The sequence below is a fragment of the Pseudochaenichthys georgianus genome, chromosome 22 (genome assembly GCF_902827115.2).
Source record: "Pseudochaenichthys georgianus chromosome 22, fPseGeo1.2, whole genome shotgun sequence".
Taxonomy (NCBI): Eukaryota; Metazoa; Chordata; class Actinopteri; order Perciformes; family Channichthyidae; genus Pseudochaenichthys; species Pseudochaenichthys georgianus.
In genome coordinates, this window is record NC_047524.1 from 11,490,993 (window position 1) to 11,514,825 (window position 23,833).

Sequence of the window (23,833 nt, forward strand, 5' to 3'; positions counted from 1 at the left end):
ACCTTTTCATTACTTTTAAAGAATGTAATCATCCGTCTTAAACATTTATTTTGTAGCTCACCTCTGCAGGGGTCGGCTTAAATCCCTTCTGGGCCTCAGCATTCCCACCAGCGCCTGCTCCGCTGTTCATCGATTCTTCTATATCAAAGGTGGTTGCCCGGTAAGCCCTCCATGTTGTTGCAGTTTCCGTTTCATCCTCCAACCCGCCGTCAGCCATCGTCCTTGCACCCCCTCTTCCCTGGCCTGTCTCCTCCACAGACACTGGGCTCCGGTTCTTCCAGGTGCTTCTCACAGTCACATTCTTCGACTCTGGTTCTTCTTGGGAGTGCTGGTTTTGTCTTTGGTGTCTCCAGCTGGTGACCGTGGTGCTGCTGCTGCTTTCGAAGCCGGACTCTGTGTCGTTAAAATCTGCAGAGGTGATGTCCGGAGACTGAAGGCTAAAGTTGCTGTGTTGTCTGCTCAGGTGGCTGGTGGTGGTCTCCACTCTGTTGTGGTGTTTGGACCTGAACGTGGAATCCCTCAGGTCATCCATCCCATAGTCCTGGTCCTCCTGGCACGTCCGCAAGGTGATATCACTTTTGGGAATGGAGATCTCATACGGGACAGAGATGCTGCCATGGTGCTCAATGCTGGGGCCTGGCAATGAGTTAAAATATATCAAAACATTTTTAAAATAAGTAAAACATTTTAGAAATGCAACAAGCTGACAGAAGTAATAAATACTGAATCATATATTATCATAGCTATGTTCATTTAAACACGACAGCCTCATGTGGCACTTACCAATGACGATGTTACTGGTGGAGGTGTGGCGTTCTTTGATCGGCATGTGTTCACTGGACACACTGCTGCTGCGGCTGCTGGTTCTGGAAGAGCTTGGGTCATTGGGGTAGATGGTTATACTACTGGTCATTTTACTGGTGGTGGTCACCATAGGTTTGGTGGAGATTTTGGGCTTGCCATTTGTAGACAAAGGTTCTGAAATCATCACTTCCTTCCTGTCAATCTCGACAATCGCAGGCTTGATGACAGCTTTTGACCTCAGTGCCTCGCGTGGGCTGCACACTTGCTGGATCTCAATCCCTGATGCAGTATGCGCTGGCCCCAGTTGACCAACCTCAGGGAACAGCGATCTGTGGAGCTCCTCATCGAACGAGCCCCTGGAAGAAGAACCCTCAGAATGAGAGTCATGGGCATGGTAGGGTCTGGGATATCTGGAGGTTGAGGTCTTACTGCTTACAGTTGCTGTAGTCACCTCAGTTACAGGCTCGGGTTCAGATGGCCTTGAACCAGTAGATTCTGTTTCGGAGGCAGATGAATGACCCTCTGATCCCTGGTCGTTGGACAGCAGTGGAGTGACTTGGGATCGGTAGGCCGAGTAGGATCCATTGGCTTTGGACAGGGTGCCGGCGACTGATACAGAGACAGATTCCTGAACCTGGTCTGTTGATTCCTGATCTGAGGCGGACGCTGTGTCCTTCTCTAAAGCAGAGATACTTTTGATGTTACTGGAATTGTCATGCACCACGTCCGAGTTGTTTGATTCGCTATCGCTACCTGCGTACAATTTCGAAACCTTTTCTACTCTGCTCTTTTTATTCTCCCCATCTGTCTGTTTTTGAGCAGTCCTCAGGGGCTTCGGGTCATGAGCTGCTGGAGGATAGCGACTAAGAATGGATGCTTTCTTGCTTTCACTGGAGGATGTGTTTGCATTGGGAGTGGCTCCTCTTATCTTTCCCTCAGTCCCTCGTCCTGTGTCTCTTACTCCATTACCAGATGAAATCCCAGTAGTTGGGGTTCTGGGTGTCCTTCGACTCTTGTGAGCAGGACTGAGCGCTCTCCGCCCAGATTTAGGTGAGCTCTCCTCCGAGTGGCTCAGATCTTTCCGCAACTTGGTCTCTCTCTTACTCTGAGGGGAGAGATCCCTGATCCTGTGTTTAGGGGAACTTGGCTCTGAGACAGTAGCGGCACTCCTATATTTCGGCTTCTCTTGCCTGAAACCTCCCTTCACAATAATCTCTTCATTCTCAGCTTTGCCATTCTCCAGGACCTTAGCAGGGCAAATGTTAGTGCTTCCATTCCCGTGTTTATCCACATTACTGGTTCCATTTCTTCCAGTTTCACCCTTTCCGCCCAGCTGCACCATGAGCTGTTCCACCTGCTCGCTCAGTTGGCGAGCCCGGTTTCTTTCCATCTGAAACTTCTCATTAAGCTCGCCATTTTTGGACTCGGAGTCCTTTAGATCTCCCTCCACTATCTCCAGCTGTTTAAGACGGTTCTTCAGCCTCTCTACTTCTTGCGTTAGTTCCTTTACTTTGTTGTTCTCATCCTGTTCAAGACCGCTGTTCTTCTCATTCTCAGATTTGAGACCAATGTTGTCATCAGCTAGCTTCAAGTACTCAAGGCTCTTCTTTCGTCCAGCCAGTTTACTCGTGAGAAGCCCTGTGGATGAAAGCTCATCCTCAATTCGTGATCTCATGAAATCTGCACGACCAGGGTCTGCCGACATACCGAGACTTTTCTGGTGCTCCAATTTTTCTGTTAGCTTTAGAATGATCTTCTCGTCTTCCCTTTGTTTCTCTATTAGCCTCTTACGCTCAATCATGAAGTTCTGGGTGAATCCTTTGAGTTTCTCAAGCTCCACAGCCAAAGCCTGCTCTGCTTTGTCCAGCTTTGTCTCAGATCCTTCCACCTCCTTCAAACGTGCTTTGAGGGCCTCCAACTCAGACGAGAGCTTCTTGGTCAAGTTCTTTTCCTCATTGAGGCTTAGGTAGAGCTGGCCGCAGTCAGACTTGCATTTGCCAAAAGCTTCTTCCAGTTTCTCCAGGTCAGCCATCCTCCGTTGAAGACGTTCAATCTCTGCCTTTAGCTCCTGTGTCAGGCTCTCCTCCTCTTCCAGTTTCTCTCTGACTGTACGGCAGAGATCCTCGGCTTTGCGTACCTCCTCGTCCTTACCCTGGATCCTTAGGAGACGTTTCCGCAGGTCTTCCACATCTCCAAGCAGGGATGAGTTGCTGCCTTCACCCTGGATGACTTTGTCCTGTAGAGGAGAGATACAGTTCAGACTATTCATTAATATCTTCATGTAGTGTAGTTCTATTTCCAACGTTTTTCACTCAATGCTTCTGATATCCAAACAATAACAAAACCACTATCTGAAGTAAACCAGTACTGACCTGCAGGTCGAGGAGTTCCTCTTCAGCCTTCTGCAGTTTATTGGTGGCTTCTTCCAGTTCATCCAATCTTCGACCGAGATTCTGCAGCTTGTGCCGCAGGTGGCGATGCGTCATGTCTTTATGGTCAGACATGGCTATAAGATGTTTTGTTTTATCTGTTGTGTTTTTTTCTTTTTCAGATTATTTGACAAGATTTGTTTTTGGAGGTCCACATTTGTGTGGTAGTGTTTATCTAGCACTCGAGTTCTTGGGGAAATCCTCCTCTCTCTCGGTGGTGTGTCTGTCACTGTCGCTTTAAGACTTTGAAGTTCCCTCAGAGTCGTGTTAAGCAGACAAATCTGTCATCTGTAGGAGGGAGAGAGGAAATACCATTTAGTCATCTCTAATTTGTCAATGACAGTCATTTACATTCTCAAAAGGTAGCTCAGTAACAGTAAGTGGGGGGAAGGATTGCACACCATCTAATTGCTGTGACACAAACCATATGACTAACACAAGTTGCCAAAAACCAAGACATGGATTAATTTAAAACAATTGTAAGTAACAAGGAATTTGTTCTTTTAAATCCTAATGATATGAAAGTAAAAAAATAAGCATAACATTATCTTTGGCAAAAGACCATTCATCATTATGAACATGATTAAGTATGAATTAAGGTAACATAACAAACACACCGCACCTCAATTTCTTCCTACTATAAAACAACCATGTATTTCACCTTGCTTGTCCTTTTGAAGGAGCTTTTGGGGGCACTGGTAACATGTGTGAGTGTGAGGAGTATGGGGGTTTTAACATGCCTGCACACATAGACGGACACTTTGTCGTCTCCCTTCTGTTGTATCCAACATCGATTCATGCTGGCCTGCCTGCTTCTGCTGACAGCAGCACATCTCAAAGACAGACTTCCTTCACATAACCCATTAACAACATCATACATCCATACATGGTCCCACGGGACAGATATAATAAAAAAAGAAAATAGTTTACTCTGTACAGAGACTAATCAGGCAGAAATAAATTATACAAGATCAGACAATGAAGCCACATTATAAAGGCAAACGAGAATATTGAAGCTTTATTGTCCCTTTGCGTTGTTAATCATTACAATAATACCACTGATTGGATTATATATTTTCTAGAGCCATTCTAATGTGTAACTAACTTCGTGAGCATGGCTATGTGATAAGAACAGGAATAATTTGCACAATTAAGCATTATAATCGTTTGTCTCATGCATGATTCAGGTAGTGTGCTCTCTTAAAAGCGTTCACTCCCCTTCCCCCTCAATTCTGCTGAGCTTCCCCCACTGACCACGAGGGAAAATCGACCAGAGGGTAGGACATAACATCTGCACACATCATCACTTATCGACCGGCTCCATACATCTTCTCTCCCCTCGTCTACAGTACCATGTTCAAAGATTGCCTCTCTGATGCTAGAAACCACTACAAATAAAGACTACTGGCGTTTTCCTTTACGTTAAATAACTTCTACTGCAGTAAAACATCAACCAGTGTAGTAAATTAAAACAGTCTTTTAATCTATGAGCTTACATGGTAAACAACAAGGTGTAAATTGCCATTATGGTTTACTCCAGCTTAGTTTCATATATATTCTATGGTGTCATTTGGCGTAAAAAGTCCAAACCACTCTTGCCACAATTCATTTAATGTCTCGTTAAACATAAAGCAAGGCAATAGGCTTTGAAAGTCAATATGGCAACGATTACTTTTAGAAAAAGCACAATGTGAACTCAAAGCATTTAGCTGTAGCATTTTAATTCTTCTTTACTTTCATGAGGTCTAGTGGTTTGGTAATCTTGTGAGTAGAGTGCAAGACTTTGAGGAAATACTGCGAAGTACATGGACTGCAGAGGGAAAAAGACAGATGGGGAAAATTGTTGGAGAGAAAACTGCTAGCCTAGCTGTCCACTTGAATGCCAAGACACCTTAGTCAATAAAGTCATTTTGGGTTGCATATTTCATTTTGCCCAGCTGTGGCTTGTTAAGGGAATTGTAAACCAATTTTTCACCATCGTCTTGAGGTGGTCGCTGTGATCCAAACCTGTACGGATTGATCCTGTTCCAGCAACGTAAGAAATACTATGAAAATCCCCATGTATCCATTAAAAGCATCGATCGCTTACTGGCACAAAGACATTTATAAAGCTACAGCCTTCATGACAACTCTTCACACAACACTATGCGGTTCTAGAAAAATGCAACCACTTAAAAAGGTTAAGAGAATAACTTTTAGATAATGTGCCTCATGAGATAAAGTTGAATCCTTGGACATCAAAGGTCCTAATGTTCTGACCCACTCAAAAGTGAAACATCTTTCATGTTCAGTCTTCATTATTTTACCTTTGAGAGATGTATGGTTATTTTAGTTTTGGGTGTTTTGCTCATTCTGAACTGCTTTGGTTGGGTCTCATCGTTGGTAATAATGGTGTTTCGTTAGGTCCAGCTACTCCTGTCTTGGCGCTTTGCCTTCCTCTCCTTTCATTTTCCCTTTATTTCTTTGCCAGCTCTCTACCTCCCTCCCTCATCTCTCCCCTCCATCTCTCTCAGACACGCACACCAACGCGGCCAAGTGGGCGCTTTAAAGGGGCGGCGGTGCGTGCATAGCGACTCTGGCAACTGCCAAACCAATCAACATACCTGATTCACTTATTGCATAGCCGTGGCCTCATTAGCTACATTCGGGACAAGAGGAGGGAATAAGAAAGGATGGCTGGTGAAATGGAAAAGAGGAGAGAAGAAACAAGAAGATGCAACAAGGCGGTAGAGGGAAAAGGAAGGGAGGTAGATTAGAGTGGAAGAAATGATGGAGGACTTCAGTATTTAGTCTTTGACCATAAACTTCTTAGATTTAAAACTTCACCCAAATAGATAAGTGTTAATGAATTCTAATATTTCTGTATTCCTTTGATGTGTTATTCATCTTCAGGACTGTGGTACGACAAAAAAAAAAAAGTGTGAAGTTGGTTGGAAAAGAACAGGTTAGAGAGCGTGCAGAAGGGAGGGGATGGAGGGAAGGATACGCAGTAAAAGAGGAGTGTAACTGAGGTATTCTGAACTCAAATTGAACAGTTTCATTGCCCTGTTTGGTGCGTTGTTTTACAATTATGGAAAACCTGGAGTGGGTTGTAGCAGCGAGAGATAGGGGGACCGACCCCTTTTCAAGCAGAAACATTCCTAATGACGGACTAACCAGGGCACTGCCAGACCCTCGCTCTGCCTAGTCTTCTCTTAACAGGCCACTGACGGCTCTCGCAACATTTCTCTCTCTGCAGAAGCTCGTTCCTAACCAGGGCATTGTCAGGGCTTCATGGCAAAGGGCCCAGGGAGTATATAAATATGTTTAAATGTGTTGCTTTAGTCTGCGTTCAGACTCAAATGAATCAGGACATTACTGGGTCTAGATTTTACTTCAGTCAGATATTTAACTGAGCGCATTCCTGCCATTGTCTTTACTACTTAACGTTATAAACATCTGTAACCAAGCTCACAATGCCATATACATTTAAGAGAACACTGAAAACAGCTTAAAACGGACTTCTCAGTTCAACACTGTTTGACTCTGGCACCTTACACTTCCTGAAATCTGGAGAGGAAGTTCCCCTTCTTGACCTTTCACACTCCCACTGTTGTGTTACGAGAAGCAGGACACTGAGAGCGCTTATCTGCAGCAAGAGTGTAGACGTGTGAGGAATGTAACAGCTTCTGCGATGTGCTGCCTTCAGGGAGTGTTACAATTGGAGTTTAAGGTTTCATATTTTACACTTTAAATGTATAGGTTTTGTTAACTGAAACTTTCTAGAAAAAGTACAAGGCAAACGTAAAAAACACTGTAGCTGCAACACCTCCCTGCAGGTGCGAGTGTAAAAGCTGCTGTGGCCATTACTTTCTTTTCCTCCTTTGGGCAACAGCAGAATGCCTACATCTGCAGGTCTAAACTGGCTCTGCTTTTGAATCCCTTTGATATAGGTGGCGTTGGTTGGCAATATGTACAGTGGTTAGGGTGCATACCACATGGGCAAAAATGCAGATGGCAGCAAGTCCCAGTATGATTCCCGGCGGTTCAGAGCGTTCACTGCATGTCATTCCCCTTCTCTCATCCAACACATTTCCTGACTCTCTTCACCATCACTAATAATAAAAGGGTATAAAATGCCCCAAAAAAATAAACTTAAAAAACATTTGTGAGTTGCACGCCTAGGTGTTTTCCATCAAGGAAGAAAAAATGAAGACTAGACAGATATAACTGATGCATGCAAGAGGAGGGGAAGGACAAAGAAGTTGAACTAGAAGAGCAGAGGGGACACACACACACACACACACACACACACACACACACACACACACACACACACACACACACACACACACACACACACACACACACACACACACACACACACACACACACACACACACACACACACACACACACACACACACACACACACACACACACACACACACACACACACACACACACACACACACACACACTATCATTAGGGCTTTAGCCACTCTTCCTGCCTGCCTTTAGTACATTTTGTTCTCTCCATGAAAGAGAAGAGAAAAAAAAATCCCCTCTCTTGCACTTGACGTTAGAGCTTATGGGTTTAGAGCTCGTCTGCCTCATAAATGGTAGTTAATAAAGGGCCCCAGTCCAATCAAAATCCCTCAACCACATCTTCATGTAGGGGGTTATTGTAAGTTTGCATATGTGCATGTGGGACAAGAACTCTGTGTGTGTTGTATGTGTTTGAGTGTGAGGAGGGACGACTGCAGAGGATGGATGCTGGCGCAGCACTGGAAGCCACAAGATGGTGGAGACCTGATGCTTGGCGTGCATTTTTCAGTTTTTCCAAGAAAGAAAAAATCCCATCCCATAATGTTCGGTTTGTCGTTTCCTGTGCTGTCATGTTCCTTTTCTCTACGCGTTTCTTTTTTTGGTTCACTCTTTCAGTTTTGCCCCGCTTCTGGAAAAATGGTAGTGAAATAAAAGGCAGTGTTGCATTTCAGTAGAAAGGGAGTATTCGTTAGACAAGCTGAAATGGGATCAGAATATCTTCTCCCCTTGGATTTTTCCTTAAGTTACTGAATTAATTGACTGCTTAGAATATAAGTATTGAAATGTGGTGAAACAGTGGGTAAACAAAATGTCACCTCTGGTTGAAATATATATTTGTTTATGGGACAGGACAAAGAAGTTAACCGCAAAACAACTGTACACACAAAGCAGACAGTTTGTCAAAGCAACATCACTCAATGCTGAGATGTTCCTTTGTGACATTATTTACTTTTTCTTTTCTTCCACCATTTATTTTTCTGTTGGAATCAAATAGATTGAAAGCAAATAAAAAAACGGAGTTTATACATCCTAGTTTTGCTCCATTACTCTTGAGGGTCTTTCTTCCTGGGCCTGGCTGCCAATGGTTGTAAATGCTCAGCATGGACACTTAGCTTCATTTCAGTTTGGATTTCCTTTCATGTGTTAACAGTCTAAACTCATTTCACAATTTAAGAGAAACAGTGGCACTTTATGGTTTTGAACGCCAGGACTCACAAAGCTAAAAGAAAATGAAAAAGAAAATTGTGAAGGACTTCTTTCAGCGTTTTGTTATATGTTAAGGACATCTAAAGATCAATTAAACAAGAAGAAAACCCAGGTTATTGATAATAAATATAATTGTTAGCAGCAGAAAATGGAAAGTAAATATGACATACGTATATTTACCTGTGAGTTGCAAAGTGGAAAATGCTGTAATGTATTTTCTTATGCAATACAATCACACAGACCTAAAATTATACAATAAATATAGATTTATTTATAAATAAAAATAGTATTAGCTTGAGGGGGCCAAATGTAACCCTTTTATTTCAGCATTATCGCCATTTTATGTTCGAAAGCTTGGCAAGAAGGGAACAATCTTCTCTCCAGAGTCTTTTCTAGGGCTCTCCAGTCTGTCCCTGCCCTAACTTTCTACATCAAGAGTCTTGTTGCTGGGGTTTGAAACCAGTACACTGCCTAAATGCGAGAAGAAGAAGGCATGATACAAATATGAGAGGGAAGTATGGGAAGGGAATAAGAAATGGCAGAGAAAGTTAGACAGACAGGACAGGGTGGGATAGTGAAGGGAAGAGCCAGAGGACGTACAGTGTCTGACCTGTGAATCGTGGTTCTACACATGCACTACATTTCTGGCTGCTCTGCTTATGACCTAATTGCGGATGTGACTTTGAAGAGGTTGAATCAAACTCAAATACCGCAGAGCTTCTCGGTCTGGTTCCTGATCCTAATGCCGTAACAGTAAAATAGAGCATGTTCTTGGTAAAACATCAGCACTACACACAGGATTACATGCCCCATTCAGCAAGAAACAGGGAAGGGGAAGGATATTAGATGTTAGATTTAAGAAGAGAAAAAAAGCAGCACTCTAGTTGCTAGCTGGGAGGATCTGGAGCAACATAATGTAATCAGTTCAGATAGAAACACAGAAAATAACACGCCAGATGGAAGCTCACCAAAACAAGTCAAAGGCTGCTACTCTCGCAAGGTCAAAGCAATAAACATTCACAATTGTGAAGCTAAAGAGATGGGATTTATTGGGGGGAATTCCTCCTGGAAATTTGACTTGAGCAATTAAGAAGAAAATAGTTGCAGGTTATTATTTTCCTGCATTGACTCATTGAATAACTGATAATTGAAGCGCCAGTGTCAATACATCTAAAACCACAATCAGTTCTTACCATGAGTAAAATGTGGTTGAAAATAGTTAATTCTCAGATACTAACAAGTCCTAGGGCTGCTCGATTATGGCAAAAATCAGAATCTCCATTATTTGGGTCAATAATTGTAATTGCGATTATTAAATGTGATTATTCATTGACTTTGAAAACATCCATTTATTGGAGAGAAGAAAAATGTGAATAGTATGTTAACAGTTGATTACCCTGAACTTTAAGTATAATTCAAATGAAAAACCCAATAAAAAAATAATCGTTTTATTTCGATTACGTTGCAAGCCATAATCGTAATCGCGATTAATTGAGCAGCCCTAACAAGTCCTCTCGCTGACTGATTTATTATTAATAATACATAAAATACTTTCTGAATAAATGAGAGACTCACTTGAAAGAAAAACACCCTTGCAATGCTCTTGTTATTCATGTAAACACACAGATTTATGTCCGATGTGACTTGCCGCCATGTTTCCTTGAAATATTTCTAAACGCATGCAATTAGCCCTCTGTGTTTGGGGTCAGAGGTCACTGACACTGTAAACATGAAAAACACTCGACCCAAGGCACCGGGGCAAACAGGAGTGAGGCCCTGATTAGGAGAGCAGATTCTGCTGGTCAGCCAACCCAAATGGAGCTGAACCAGATCAGTCCGACCAGAATGTGGGAAATAAAAATGGTGTATTGTGCTTATTAGTGTGGTTTTAAATGCATAACAAAAAAGTAATGGATACCTCAAATATGGAGACAATAAAACGTTAATAATAGGTGCTTTAAAAAACCGAACTCCAATTAAAATGAGATAATAACAATTGCACATACATGGTATGATCAGACTGTAACATGAGTGAAATAATCAGTCATGCTCTGTGAGTAATGAATCAAAGTCATGTGTCCATAAAAGTTATGTGCACAAAAAAACAAGAATATTACATTTACATTTGAATAATTTCAGACTAAGGCTCAGTAAACTGCTATCTTGTCGACTGAAACCACGGGAAGTCCCGGTGGTGGAGTGATGGACAGGAAGACTCTAGTCGGATACATAACTGTACAATCATGCCGAGACATTCTCATGTGCTGGGATTAGATAAGACAATCAGAGAAAAGAGCACGAGGGAAAAAGAAAAAGAGCGCCTGTCAGGATAAACCCGTTTCTGATTCTGATTTCGATGACGGTATCTCAGGTTCAGCCTGATCACTTTACATACCTTGTTGAAACCCTTGATTTCAACAAGGGTGTAGACGTGGAGAGATTCTGAGATACAGTCAAAAGCTGACGGTTAGGTTCGCAAAAAAAATGGCATCTTTTAAAAGAATTCAACTGAAGACAAACTCTTTGACCTGTCATTAATACAGCGTTTTCGTTAATCAACAACACCAGCTACCAATTTAAAGCAATGCCTAACAGCTGCTCACTCTCAGGTGTCACAGACGTCAGCAAAAACTTTATAAGACTGAATAAGTGCACCCACACACACGTGCAACGATGAACTGCTCGGGAAGGAATGTGTGGCACCGCTTCACACCGATAAGAGAACATGAAAACATCACAACATGATGCCACTTGTCAGACTCGACAACCGTCTGTCTGTGTGTCTGTGTGTGTGTGTGTGTGTGTGTATAGGTATGAGTCAGGCACAGAAAGAATGAGGCGAGGCAGACAGACAAAAGTTAAGAGTGAGCTAAAGAGTGATAAGAACAGAACATGACAGACTAATGCACATCACCTACTTACACCCTGCCATACTATTTGTTTGAAATGGCGTGGTGTATTAAAAACACAAAAATTTGAAAAACAAGTGAATTGTTTTTTGGTCGGATCTTGGTCCAGGATTTCCTGCTAGATGTAATCAAAAATGTTTTTCAACACTTTTTGAGGATTGTGCAGCCTTGGCAGTAACACCCACTGACTGCTTGCTAGCTTAACTTGAAATGGTAAAACCTGACTTCGGCCTAAGGTCACACTTTTACAAAACTGTGCGAAGATCGCCACGTGCTGTGTACTAAAAATGAGAAATGTGACTACACTCCAGGTTCCACCGAGCGTACAAATGCATTAACATGCTTATCAGAGTAGTGAGGGGAGATTTATGGTGAAAACGATGCCTCACATCCGCTCTGTACATGCGCATCCCAGATGGACCGGGGTAATGATTGTAAATCAAGCAAAAGTCTGTGGCACATAACACAACTTTGTAGTATACTTCATGTGATCAATGTATTTTTAATTTAATGTGTTTGCCATGACATACTAATACATGTATTATTGTTTTATGATGAAATATTATTGCTACTCCTCATTTTATTTCCTCATGTTCTATAGAACTCTTATTTAAAATCAGTCCACGTTATCCTCCATCATCCTCCTTTCATGTGACCTCTACCTCCAAACATCCCCCAACCCTTTCTGCTGCATTCACTCCGTTTCCTTCCCTTGCCCTTAATTCTCATTCCTCTGCCTTCCTGCTGCAAATACACGGCCTTGTGCCTACAAGAGAGGAGGAGACGACGATTTGTTTCTCCATTTTACTGGGCAGGTCAACTCTGATGGGCTGGGGATAGTTGCCTTTCGAACACTGTCGTTTGAGACACACCAATAGCTCTTAAGATACAGCCCTTCAACCTTCTGCATGGTTGCTTTATTTCCTGCTCATTCACACACAGCTTGGTTGGCAGAGCTTGGCAGTGCTTCATCAGGCTGAGCCTTGGCATTAGCTGCGGCTGAATGAGACCTCAGCGGCTCTCTGATGAGGAAGAAACAGAGCAGAGAGGGAGAGGTGGGGGGGGGGGTTGCAGGCGAATGTGCAGAGCCAAATGCGTGTTGTAATGTAAGGTAAGCAAAGGAAGATAGAGGGAGTAATAGCACCAAAGGAGGGGAGACGGAGAGAGTGGGATGAGGAGTGACTCAGCCTCAGAGTGGATTACTGCAGCAGGATGGAGGGAGGAGGAGAACTAAGAAAGTAGGGGGTAAAATGATGATGTTGTACATCAGCGGAGAGACACTGAATCATACAGCTCTTATGGAATGTCCTAGAATGTAGGTAAACAAAGGAGTAGTGACGGTGAATGTATGTCGAGGCAAGAATAAAACGACTGAAAGGCTGAGCTGGATGTTTTGAACACGTCACAGGATAGCTTCAATTTCTAAAAGGAGAACATATTCCTTGAAATGACCTCTAGTGCACAGACAGTGGGACAGTCAGTGTTTTCAGCAAGTATTGTGCATGAGATCTAAAACCATGAGTCGACAAAAAAACAAGCGAGAACTATTACGATAATCGATTATTCGGCGAAGATTCTTTTGATACAAAAGTGGGCAGATATTCAGTTTTCAGGCCTTTATATATTTAATATTCTTTGTTTTATTTTCTATTAAACTTGATGAAATGTTATACCATGGCTTTCCTGAGTGATTCCCCCGTAAGATAAGAAGAGGGAAAAAGCTACCCTAGCTCTGCCCTAATGCAACAAAAAAACAAAACTCTTTAAGCTCACTTATTTAAACTTTGTATCTTGTTTGTTTGATCAATACAAAACTGAAGTGTAAAATAGACCTTGGCCGTGCTCCAGGAATGCCGTTTCCCCATGCTGCCAGTCTAAAGGCTAAGCTAAGCTAACTGTCTCCTGGTCCAGGCACAAGTGCTATCCATTGTTTTCAACTTATGGAAGAAAGCAAATAAGCATGTTTTCAAAAATGTCAAAGTAATTTAAATGTAAGTATCTTTCTTAAATGCAGTTATCCCTCCTGACTATAACGTAGAGTAGGATGTGTTCTTAGTTGCAGGACACTGAAATGAGAAGCCCCTGTTCCTGTCGGTTTTAATAGTTTTTGTTAGTTCCAGACTATTTAGGATGAATTCAGCTGAAGCAGGATGTGAACTAGCATCCGGAATAATAAGCGCATGTAAATGCAGCTCAGTGAAGACCACACACACACACACACACACACACACACACACACACACACACACACACACACACACACACACACACACACACACACACACACACACACACACACACACACACACACACACACACACACACACACACACACACACACACACACACACACACACACACACACACACACACACACACACACACACACACACACACACACACACACACACACACACACACACACACACACACCTCTCTCTGAGAGCTGTGTGAATGTTTATGCATAAGCACAGTGACCCATATGTACAGCATATATACAGTTTGGTATGTTTGCCACTCCTGTGCAACTTCGGGCTACATGGAAGGAAATGTGGCGCCGGCGTTTGTGCCCAACAGGAAACTGAATCACAAAGAGCAGAGGAGGGGCGGAAGAGGTGAGAAGGAGGAGGGGGAGGAGAGGAAAGGAGGAAAAGGTGAGTAAAGCAAGAGGATGAGGAGGAGAGGAACAAGTAGAGGTGGAGGAGTGAAGGACGAGAAGAAGGGTGGGCCAGAGGAGACATTTGAAATTCAGGATATTGAATAATTGAATTTGTCTGATTGCTAAACACACAATATAGTACGGTAACTAGGTTTTAAAACCCTGCTTAGAGTTTTAGTTATCCTTCCTTTCTTTCTACTCGCCTACTCCAATATCTGTGTTTGTAGAGCAAGGAGCACGTTATCGTAGCTTAGCATTATGCTACCGTTTCATTGAATTGCTGCTGGAAGAATGGGAAACAGCTGGCCTGGCAATCTTTAAAGGTAAAACAACAACAGTTTGAGGTTGGGGGGGGGAGTAACATGCTGTAACTATTCATTGGCGAACACAAATACTTCCCGGAGTCTTGTCCTCATATCAGTGTTTCCAGACAAGCAGCGCTATGACTGGAAATGCTCTGGGAGATAAATAAACTGCAAACCGATGTTTTCATATCCACTTTTTCTGTACATTAACAATAAATGACATGTGAGCTTTCAAAGTTCTAGTAGTGGCATTTGTTTAAATAGTGCCGTTTCAAGGTCTTTATGTTAAGCTAAGCTAATCACCTGCTGGCTCCCTCTCAATAATGGGCCTTACACACAGATAAGTGCGGTAACATTCTTGTGAAGTTATCTCAAGATGGAGAGAAGTTCATAACAAAAAACATTTCCATAAATGTTTAATACATTTTTATAGAGATCTCTGATTATTTTCAAGGTCTAACGGCCCGTCTACACTACAGCGTCGACAGCGTCGAAAGCTCCAATCTGCCCATTCACTTTCAATGGGGTGACGTCACGTAGCCGCACTTTTTCGCCGAACTGAATTGTGGGTAGCAGAGCGAGGCGTCTCAGGCGACCCAGGCGACCAGAAGTTGAACATTGTTCAACTTCTGGTCGCCTGGACGCCGGAGTAGCCAGCGCCAGCCAATCAAATCCCGTTTCCCAAAATCTGACAGCTGAAGCCGTAGCCAATCAAACCGCGTCTAAGCTGGGAGAGATATCCCGCCGTTCATTTCTATATTTCAAAAAAAGTCGGAGGAGAAACTAACTATCGCCGTAGAGAATCACCCGGTTTTGTATGACCAGACCCTCTTCACCGACCGGGATACAAACCGGAGGAACCAGGCATGGAGGGAGGTGGCAGAGACAGTGGGGGAAACTGGTAGGTTTTCGCCTGTTTGGGGAGTTTATATATATATATATTGCTCGCATAAAATCCCCGGGGGTTTTTGCTTTGTATGTCGGCGGCGGGAGATTCATGTGATTGGTTGTTGGTCGTGTTGCTTGAATAAAATCCCAAAGCTCCAAACACGCCCAGCTCCAAGCTATTTTTGGAGCTGTAGTGTGGACGCTCCGTTACTGGGTGTGTTACTTTTACTTTACTAAATTGAGCGTCTTGGCATAATGCTACATAAAACCGACCAACAAGGGAGCATTGCATACCCCTCTTGTTCTCTTCCCCATTTCTACATTGTCAGAGGGGGAAAAAGGCCCAAACAAAAAAACAACATTAAAGCGCAGCATTGTCAGGCGTGAAAGGCATAACTTACATATAAGTGCATCCTTTTGTCTGTCACACGTTAAGCGCCTCTTTGCAAAGTCTCCATCCTGTGGTCAAAAACACAAAAGCAGGGCATAAGGTTAGAAAACATAATTGGTCATCATAATATCAAGACACACACTCATGCCATCTTTCACCATTGTTATAGTTGGCAAGCGACCCCGAGTCTGCGCCGGGCTGACAATGCAGCCACTGTGGGGGAGATGGTCCACAGTCAAGCTATCGGGCGTAAAAGAATGAGCCCACTGCTCAGATATGGGACGCTTTCGGAAGGCTTTGCAATAGACTCATGCATGAGCAGACAGGCAGTGTTTGGCCACGACAACAGAAGGCCCTATTCAGTTCTGTGGGGAGGCACACAAACACACACGCACCATTATCATAATCATCCTAGAAGCCCTCATCTGCTTCAAAACATGAGCATGGTTAAACACAGTCACACTCTCTCACACACACACACACACACACACACACACGGAGAACACAGCCCAGACTTGGAGCATTCCACTACAGTAGCATTCCATATGTTTGGTTAAGCGCAGAGAATCCAGATTTAAGGCTGAAGTCTGGACTGAATTTAAAGGATGAGAGAGGGAAGAGGAGGGAGGGGAAGAAATGAGGGAGCGGAGGGGGGAGGCCGAAGGAGAACGGGAACATTCCTGTGAACTGTAAGCAGCAACAGGAGACACTGGTTGAGAAACATTACATACACTAAAGAACAACCTATCAAGTCCACCAAGTGCTCAATATGATATCAAATGGGAACATCTACAGTTTCATCGCATCCAAGCAGGCTGAAGTCGGTGTGAGACGTTGAAAAGCTCCAGAAAAAGCAAGTAAGTGAGCCTAGTGTTAAAATAGCTTTGATACCTTGACATTTGCACTAACTAATGAAAGGAGGAAAAGAAAAAAGTGGCATTAAAGCATGTAGGGCTGCAGCTTACAATACTTGCGTGCTCAATTATTTATGCACTTAAAACACGAACCGTTTAGTCTACAGGGAAAAGTGGAAAATGTAGTTTCCACATGTTTTCTACATTCATTTTGATCAGTTTTACATGTTTTTGGCCTCCCAATAGGTTGACTTTAAATTGATTGTTTTTTCCAATTATATTCAAAATACCACAAAAGACTAACAGACACTCACATTTATGCAGCTGGAACATGACTTTTAAGATGAATAGCCTATCAAAAATAGTTGTCGTTTAATTTTCTGTTTATTACCTAGTTGTTTTTGCTCTAAAATAATGAAGATGTCCAGAAAGAGGGTTCCGTCTTGACTTTAGTTAAACTGAGTAAGCAGAGACAAGTGATGTGCTCAAAGACACCCCATCATGTGCAGTAAGTAGCTTCTGATGGACAGAAACCACGGGTCTGTAGGAGCTCCCGCCACTCTCATGTCCTCTCTGTTCGCACACATCCTCTCTACTCAGGGAGGAGACAGTCCTGCTGCAGTCATGTTATATTCATGAGGGCAGAGCTTCATACGGGCACACCGGTTTTGCTGAATCATTTGACGTTCTCAAGCTACAAAACCACCCTTCTTCGCTGGACTTAACCAAGCGTATAATTCTGCTGAGGGCAGAGCCAGCTTTTTCATGTGATCAATAACCATGGTGTTAATGAAAATATGTGATTTTACAAATGAGATTTGACGCATTCTTAGCAATCCAGATGACACCAAATACCCTGGTGACCAGAGACCACATGTTTGTCTGTGTTCAGCAAAACTGAAAACAGCTGTCTCCTTCTCATCCTTTGCTCCACTCGTACCCCCCCCCCCGCACACGTCAGGTTGGGATGGTTCATTATGTTACTCAGCAGAATAAACTGAAGCTGTGTGAGGGGGCACTTCCTCCAGGGTCTGTATTGGTCTCATAGAAATCACAGAGTTGATTAAAGAGTGTTATGCTAGTATATTATAAGTTTCATTGTTGGAGAAGGCTGTATTTCTGGTATTTATACAGTTGTCTCATAGAAGAAACCACTTCAAAACAACACAGCACACGACTAGTCCTGGCCCAGAATTGTCCAGTGAGTGTGTCAATCTTTCTCACCTGAAACGGCAAACTTTGATGCAAAATGGAGCAGAAATTACCTTCTCTTCCTTTTCATTCTACATAAACATTGAATCGTGTTATCTTTGAGTACGGCTTTATCCCACATATAATGTAAGGCAGTTGATAAGCTATCAGTTTATGGTTTTCAAGCACTAAGACTTACACTTTCCAAACACACGGCTGCACACACCCATACACAGTCAGGAAGCAAGAAGTGCTTCAACCTTACTGATCTGTCTCGTCCCCTAACATATTTGTCCATTGAAGTCAACTTCCAACATATTGCGTCAGTCATATAATATAAGTCCTACAGAACTTGGTACATTCACCAATATGCGTCCATCAGTTTGTTTCAATGGCTATAGATGTTTCACGGCAACATGGCTCCATTTAAAGAGTAAAACAAGAGGGGGAGTGAAGAAGAATGAAAGTATGGGGAAGAGAGAGATCATGTTCAATTTCCTCCACTGGAGAACATTTCATGGCCTGAAACTCCATCCTGGGTTCCACTGGCCAGGCGGGCCTCGTTTGCATGTGAGCCCATTTCCTGTGTGTGATTAGCAGAAGGGAGAGTGTGTATATGTGGTGTGTGTATGTGTGACTGTGTGTGAGTGTGTGCGTGCACTGGGGGTTGCAGTTCAGAGAGGTCTGGGGTTGTTTTGTCTGCTCAGGGAGGAAAGGAATGCCCAAATCAAACACAGTGAACAGGATGCCTAGAGAGAGAAAAGGAAAGAGAGAGGGACAAGGGGAGAAAGACACAGAGGCATGAAGAGCAAGAAGACACACAGTGAGGGGAAAGATGGGGAGAGACAGGAAGCGGACATCCAGAAAGTAGCAGACAGAAGGAGCAAACTAAAGAAAGGAGGAGGGAACACCAGAGAAGAATACAGCTTGGGATTGATTCTTCATTCGCTGCCAGTGAAGACTGCGAGCAGCATTCCTGCTGCTGCTATTTGCATTCCAGCTGAGTGGCAAGGTGGAGTGAGAATTTGTCTACAAGCTGATGAGCTGTCAAATGGAAAACCATCCACCTCTTTAACTTCACTGTAAACCGGCAGAACCAGTCCTAATATCTAATGACTTTCAGCCCTGCCCGTTCAACAAATAAGTGCAGAGGCTCTCGCACACTAGTGCCAACATCACAGACAGATAATCGACTATCTTTCATTCATACAACAACAACCTGTTATACGACAACAAGCAATGAACCACCTCTCACACAAACAAGGTAAAAAGCCAGGTCAAATCCATTATTTTAAATAAATAAGATATAGAAAGGACAGCATGTCTCATCAATCTAACAAACGGGAATTCAAAGCATTTTTAAAAGATTCATTTAGTCTTCGTCTTCTAAGCTTAAGGACACTAAAGTAGTCAGCATTCCTTGGCAAGAGGGTTTTTATCCGAGGATGCCAACTAAATCCTTTCTGGCTATAAAGACGTTCTAAATCCTTAGTGATTTATCTGAATTATTTATTAAGAACTTCACACACACGCTGTAATTCTCAGGCATTTGTAAAAAAAGAAATACACAGAAACCATGACTTGGATGGATAAAGGTCAGACAAATGTAACTTCCTTAAAGCAACATTGTCACTAACTAATGGGCAAAATATATTCGATCAGACTTGTTAAAAACACACATCAAGAACACTAAGGTCATGTATCTTTTGAATTAAAATATGTACACTTACCTTGAGGCTAACACATTAACAAATAAAGATTTGTAGAGTGTGGATTTTGATATAATAAAACTTAATAGACTCATGATCCTGGCATTACTAAAATCTTGGCTACTGCCCTGTACAGACAGTATACACGAAACTGGCTGACTCTCATTTCCCAAGCAGTTTCAGAGTTCAGTTTCCAAACACTTCCTTGTGTTGTGTGTGTGTGCGTAAGCTGGACCCGGCCCATGAGAAGTGCGCCATTCCTTGACTGGCAGAGCAGAATTGATAGGCCGCTATTGTTTCCTTTTAAGGTCAATTGTGCCTCAGAAGCTTGGCATGGCTGGGAGGGTGAGATGCATCTGGCATGCAGGAGAAGAGAAACACTAATTTAACTGCATTCTTCATTCTTCCACACCTAGAGAGACAGAGGAAGGGAGACAGAGATGGAATGACAGAGAGTATTTAAGACAAGTGGGGATGAGAGAGGCTACTGGAGGTGGAATTGCAAATAGATTTAGAGAGAAGAAAAAATGTATGACAAGAGGGTGAAAACAAGGAGGTAAAAACTACAGCGAGTTTGTCCAAGTGGGTGGGCGAGAACCACTCTTTGCCACGGGCATGGAGCTCTGCTGTACACTTGTTTGCTCAAGCGGTGAAAACACGCCACTGCATGTGGTAGGCCTATTTGTCAAGAGGAGGATATACACACATACAGTATATACTGTACATACATGTCAAGCGGAAACTTCTCACAGGGTGATGAACCATGTTGTTTAAATAATGCCATGGCCTCAAGTTTACATTTCATTCCTCAAACAGTATACTGGGGCCACTCCGTGCATGTTACTCTGAGAAAAAACAACTAAAAGGTCTGAAATGGGATGTTTAAATATTCTGCTGAGATACTAAGCAATAATATGTAATGCAGTGGAAAGACCGGTTAAGAGAATATATATATATATGATGGGAAATTAGATTAGAATTAAAAACAGACATTTTCTGAAAGATGGTCACCATTAATAAAAGGCGATACCAGAACTAGTCACACCTCTTTAATTCTTTATTATTTTTCTCCTTATTGATTTCACTATATTTCCGTTTTGTTTGCGTTATAATTACACTGGTTACTGTACGGCTAATATGTCAGTTATTGTATGGTAAATGCATTGATATTAAGAGACGGGCAGTGTTTGAAACGTTTTCTGAAGGCATTCTGCTGAAGAAGGAGACCCCAGCTTAGCATGACAAATAAACCCGAGCGCTGGAAGAAAGAGAACTTGGATCAGACAATATTTCCGGTATTCCCCAATGTTCCACTGTGAACAAATGCACCGGCACTCAGGGACCCGGGAGTGTTATGAGTTCCTGAGTCTGAAAGTGTCCACTCCACATAACACAAACAACTTGAATGCGTGTGAGCCGGCCATTCGCTGCTCTACCATCTCAATTCTGCCTGTATAAGAAAGTTAGGGTAGAGGTGAAATCCAATCAATAAAGGTCCATTCAAAACAAACCATTAAGAACTGCATCTTTACACAGCAAACAAACAAATTAAATGGTGGCTTTTGTTATGCAGTTATCCAAATGTTAGCGGACTTGTAGCCATAAAGTGATGCACAGGGAGGAAAAGAGAAGAAGTGCGGGGCAGCTGAAGGGACCACCAGAGGAGAGACCATGACTCGCTTATAGTGTGAGTCGCTGTGTGTTTGTCTGCTTCACTCTAAGCAAATGGTAGAGTATAGGATGTGTGTGTTATCACTGTGAGTGGCCAATGTGTTTAGGTTCATACAGATATGTTCCAGTAACCCTTTAAAACCTCACTAGACAAAGTGCTGAAATGATTAGTCACTAAATCAAGCTTAATTGTTATGTGTACAGGTTCACAAATGCAAGACACGACATTTCAGTCAATCACCTGTTCATTTCGGAACCTGTGATTATCATTTTTACTCTGTGTACGATTAATTGAGAAAATAGGTGACAGATCATTTGTTGATCATTTGAAATGCAGACTTCATTTAAAGACCTTGGGCTCTGGGAAATGTATTCCATTGTTATCTTTGGACATTTCATCAAATCATTAATTGGACCGTTGTGGATACTCCTTCCCCTCTCCACTTACTTCCCTTCTGTCTGAGGCTATAAGTTATCTAACAAAAAGGTGAAAATAGAAAAACAACATTTGAAAAAATAATTGTTAGGTGCCGCTCTGGACATGAAAGGGTTTGAAACATGTCTCTCAGAGTAAAAGCTGCACTTTAGCCCGTCTATTTTTATGGCCTGGCGGTGGCTCGCATTGTGCCGCTTCACTTCCCCTGGTTGGGATAGCTAGCATGAGAGGGAGCTCCAAAGAGCGATGTTGGCATGGAGGAGAAAAGCAGCCAACCCAGGCCTCAGCTGGCCTTTACAAAAGCAGCAGTGCACAGTTTTCCTCCAGAATAAAAACCAAAGCAGGAAAGAAGAGGGGGAAAAGGGGAAAGAGGAGGGGAAAGAGGCTGAAAATAGCCTAGCAGTCGGGGTCTGCATGCATCAGCACCGCAATGATGAAAGCTCCTAAAACCAGACTGGCTAATGCATGGATGGAAGGAGGAACAACAGAGGGAGGGAAATAAAAGAACATCTTACTCGTTTTAAATAAGGGTGAGAAAAAGGGACAAAATGAGGGAACTTAGAAAAGCAGATGAAAGTCAAAGTTGAAAAAAGTTGTCTGAAGTTGCTGAAGGTTCATAAGTGTTACCAACAAGGCAAAGTCAATATGTAAGGGACCATAACAAATACAGACGTGTAGAAAGAGAAAACAAAACAGCCGAGGACGAGAGAAACGGTAGAGGGGGAAGTGAGCAATCGTCAGGTTGCCATGGCGTCTGAACATTCCTCTCCCGGAGAACATGTATATTTTCTGATCACAAGAAAAATAATCTGCGGGAGGAATTTTATTTTGAGAGCCGCCCTGGAGATCCAAGGATTAGAGAAGGTCAGACAGGAGTGTGAGTGGACGAGAGAGTGTGTGTATCCCTCTAACAGTAAGAGAGGGACCAAAGACCTGAGCATAACCAGAGACAACATTTGGAAGGGCACGTGAGGACTCTTCAAGTCACATCTGATCAAGTTAACAATCATCCACACACACACACACACTCACAATGTTTCCAAAGTCCACCTATGATGCTCACGTTAAACCTTGTTTTTATATCACAAACATCAGAGTATGACAATGGCCAGTTGCTTTGAAGAAAGGGTAAAGTCATGATATGTTTCACTCAGTAACTTTCAGGGGTCTCTGCTTTTAGGGAGAAAATGTAACTCTTTTCTTACAAGACTTCCAACTAGAGATGTCCCGATCCGATCACGTGATCGGGGATCGGAGCCGATCACGTGATTTTCAAAAAATCGGGGATCGGGAGAAAAAAATCGGGGATCGGGATTTTTTTTCTTTTTTTTTTCATAATTTTTGTTTTTTATTATTTAATGTTATAAAACAAAAATGACCATGTTCACGTCTTAAAGTCACCCTGAGGACCCAACACTTTCAGAGACTTTTAAAAGGAAAGAGAAACTGCCCCAGAACAGTGAAAAGGCCAACACAATAACAGCCAAGATAGCTGAATTCATCGCGTTGGATGACCAGACGTTATCTGTTACCTTTTTTTTCTCTTAATGCATTGCATAAAGATCGGATCGGGAAAAATCGGTACCGGCAGATTGTCAAAATCAAATGATCGGAATCGGATCGGGAGCAAAAAAAGGTGATCGGGACATCCCTACTTCCAACGTATAACTTTTGCCACTCAAATATTTCCAATTGTACGTTATCTTTAGTCAGGCAGTCAACATCTATTTGTGACACTCACTAAGAGTCCAAAAGGTGACCAACTAAAGGACAAATTGAGGGATGCGCCCCACTCTTCTAAAAGGAGTTTGATGTTGGTGGTGGAGAGTTACATTTAAAACATTGATCTCCTTCTTCATTAGGGTTGAGATCTAAATGACCCGCATCCTTTTCTTACTGAAACACTTCTGGAAGCATCTGAAGTTCTGCACCAATTCATTCAGGTTTTTTTCCTTTAATATGTGTCAGAGTTGCGGTGGTGCCCTAATCCACATTTCCCTACTAACATCAAACGCATCAAAGCACACGACAGACTGCAGGCACATTTGATGTAGCCTCTCTGGGCCTCACCCA

At 42.7% G+C, this 23,833-nt stretch overlaps 1 protein-coding gene and 1 pseudogene across 2 annotated transcripts in view; one reads left to right on the forward strand and one right to left on the reverse strand.

Moving 5' to 3' along the window:
- Window positions 1-23,833, reverse strand: part of luzp1 (leucine zipper protein 1) — a 48,533-nt gene that overhangs the window by 15,238 nt on the left and 9,462 nt on the right. The window contains exons 2-5 of one of the 2 annotated variants that reach the window (XM_034110869.2): window positions 15,910-15,967; window positions 3,177-3,521; window positions 784-3,040; window positions 62-636 (exon numbers count right to left, since the gene is read on the reverse strand). In XM_034110869.2, coding sequence (XP_033966760.1) covers window positions 62-636; window positions 784-3,040; window positions 3,177-3,308 — 2,964 coding nt within the window. In that variant the 5' untranslated portion in view covers window positions 3,309-3,521; window positions 15,910-15,967. The remainder of the gene's footprint in view (window positions 1-61; window positions 637-783; window positions 3,041-3,176; window positions 3,522-15,909; window positions 15,968-23,833) is intronic. The other variant, XM_071201645.1, reaches the window with a different exon arrangement.
- The window catches only part of LOC117468004 (platelet-activating factor receptor-like), a 32,700-nt pseudogene continuing 23,062 nt past the window's right edge, over window positions 14,196-23,833 (forward strand).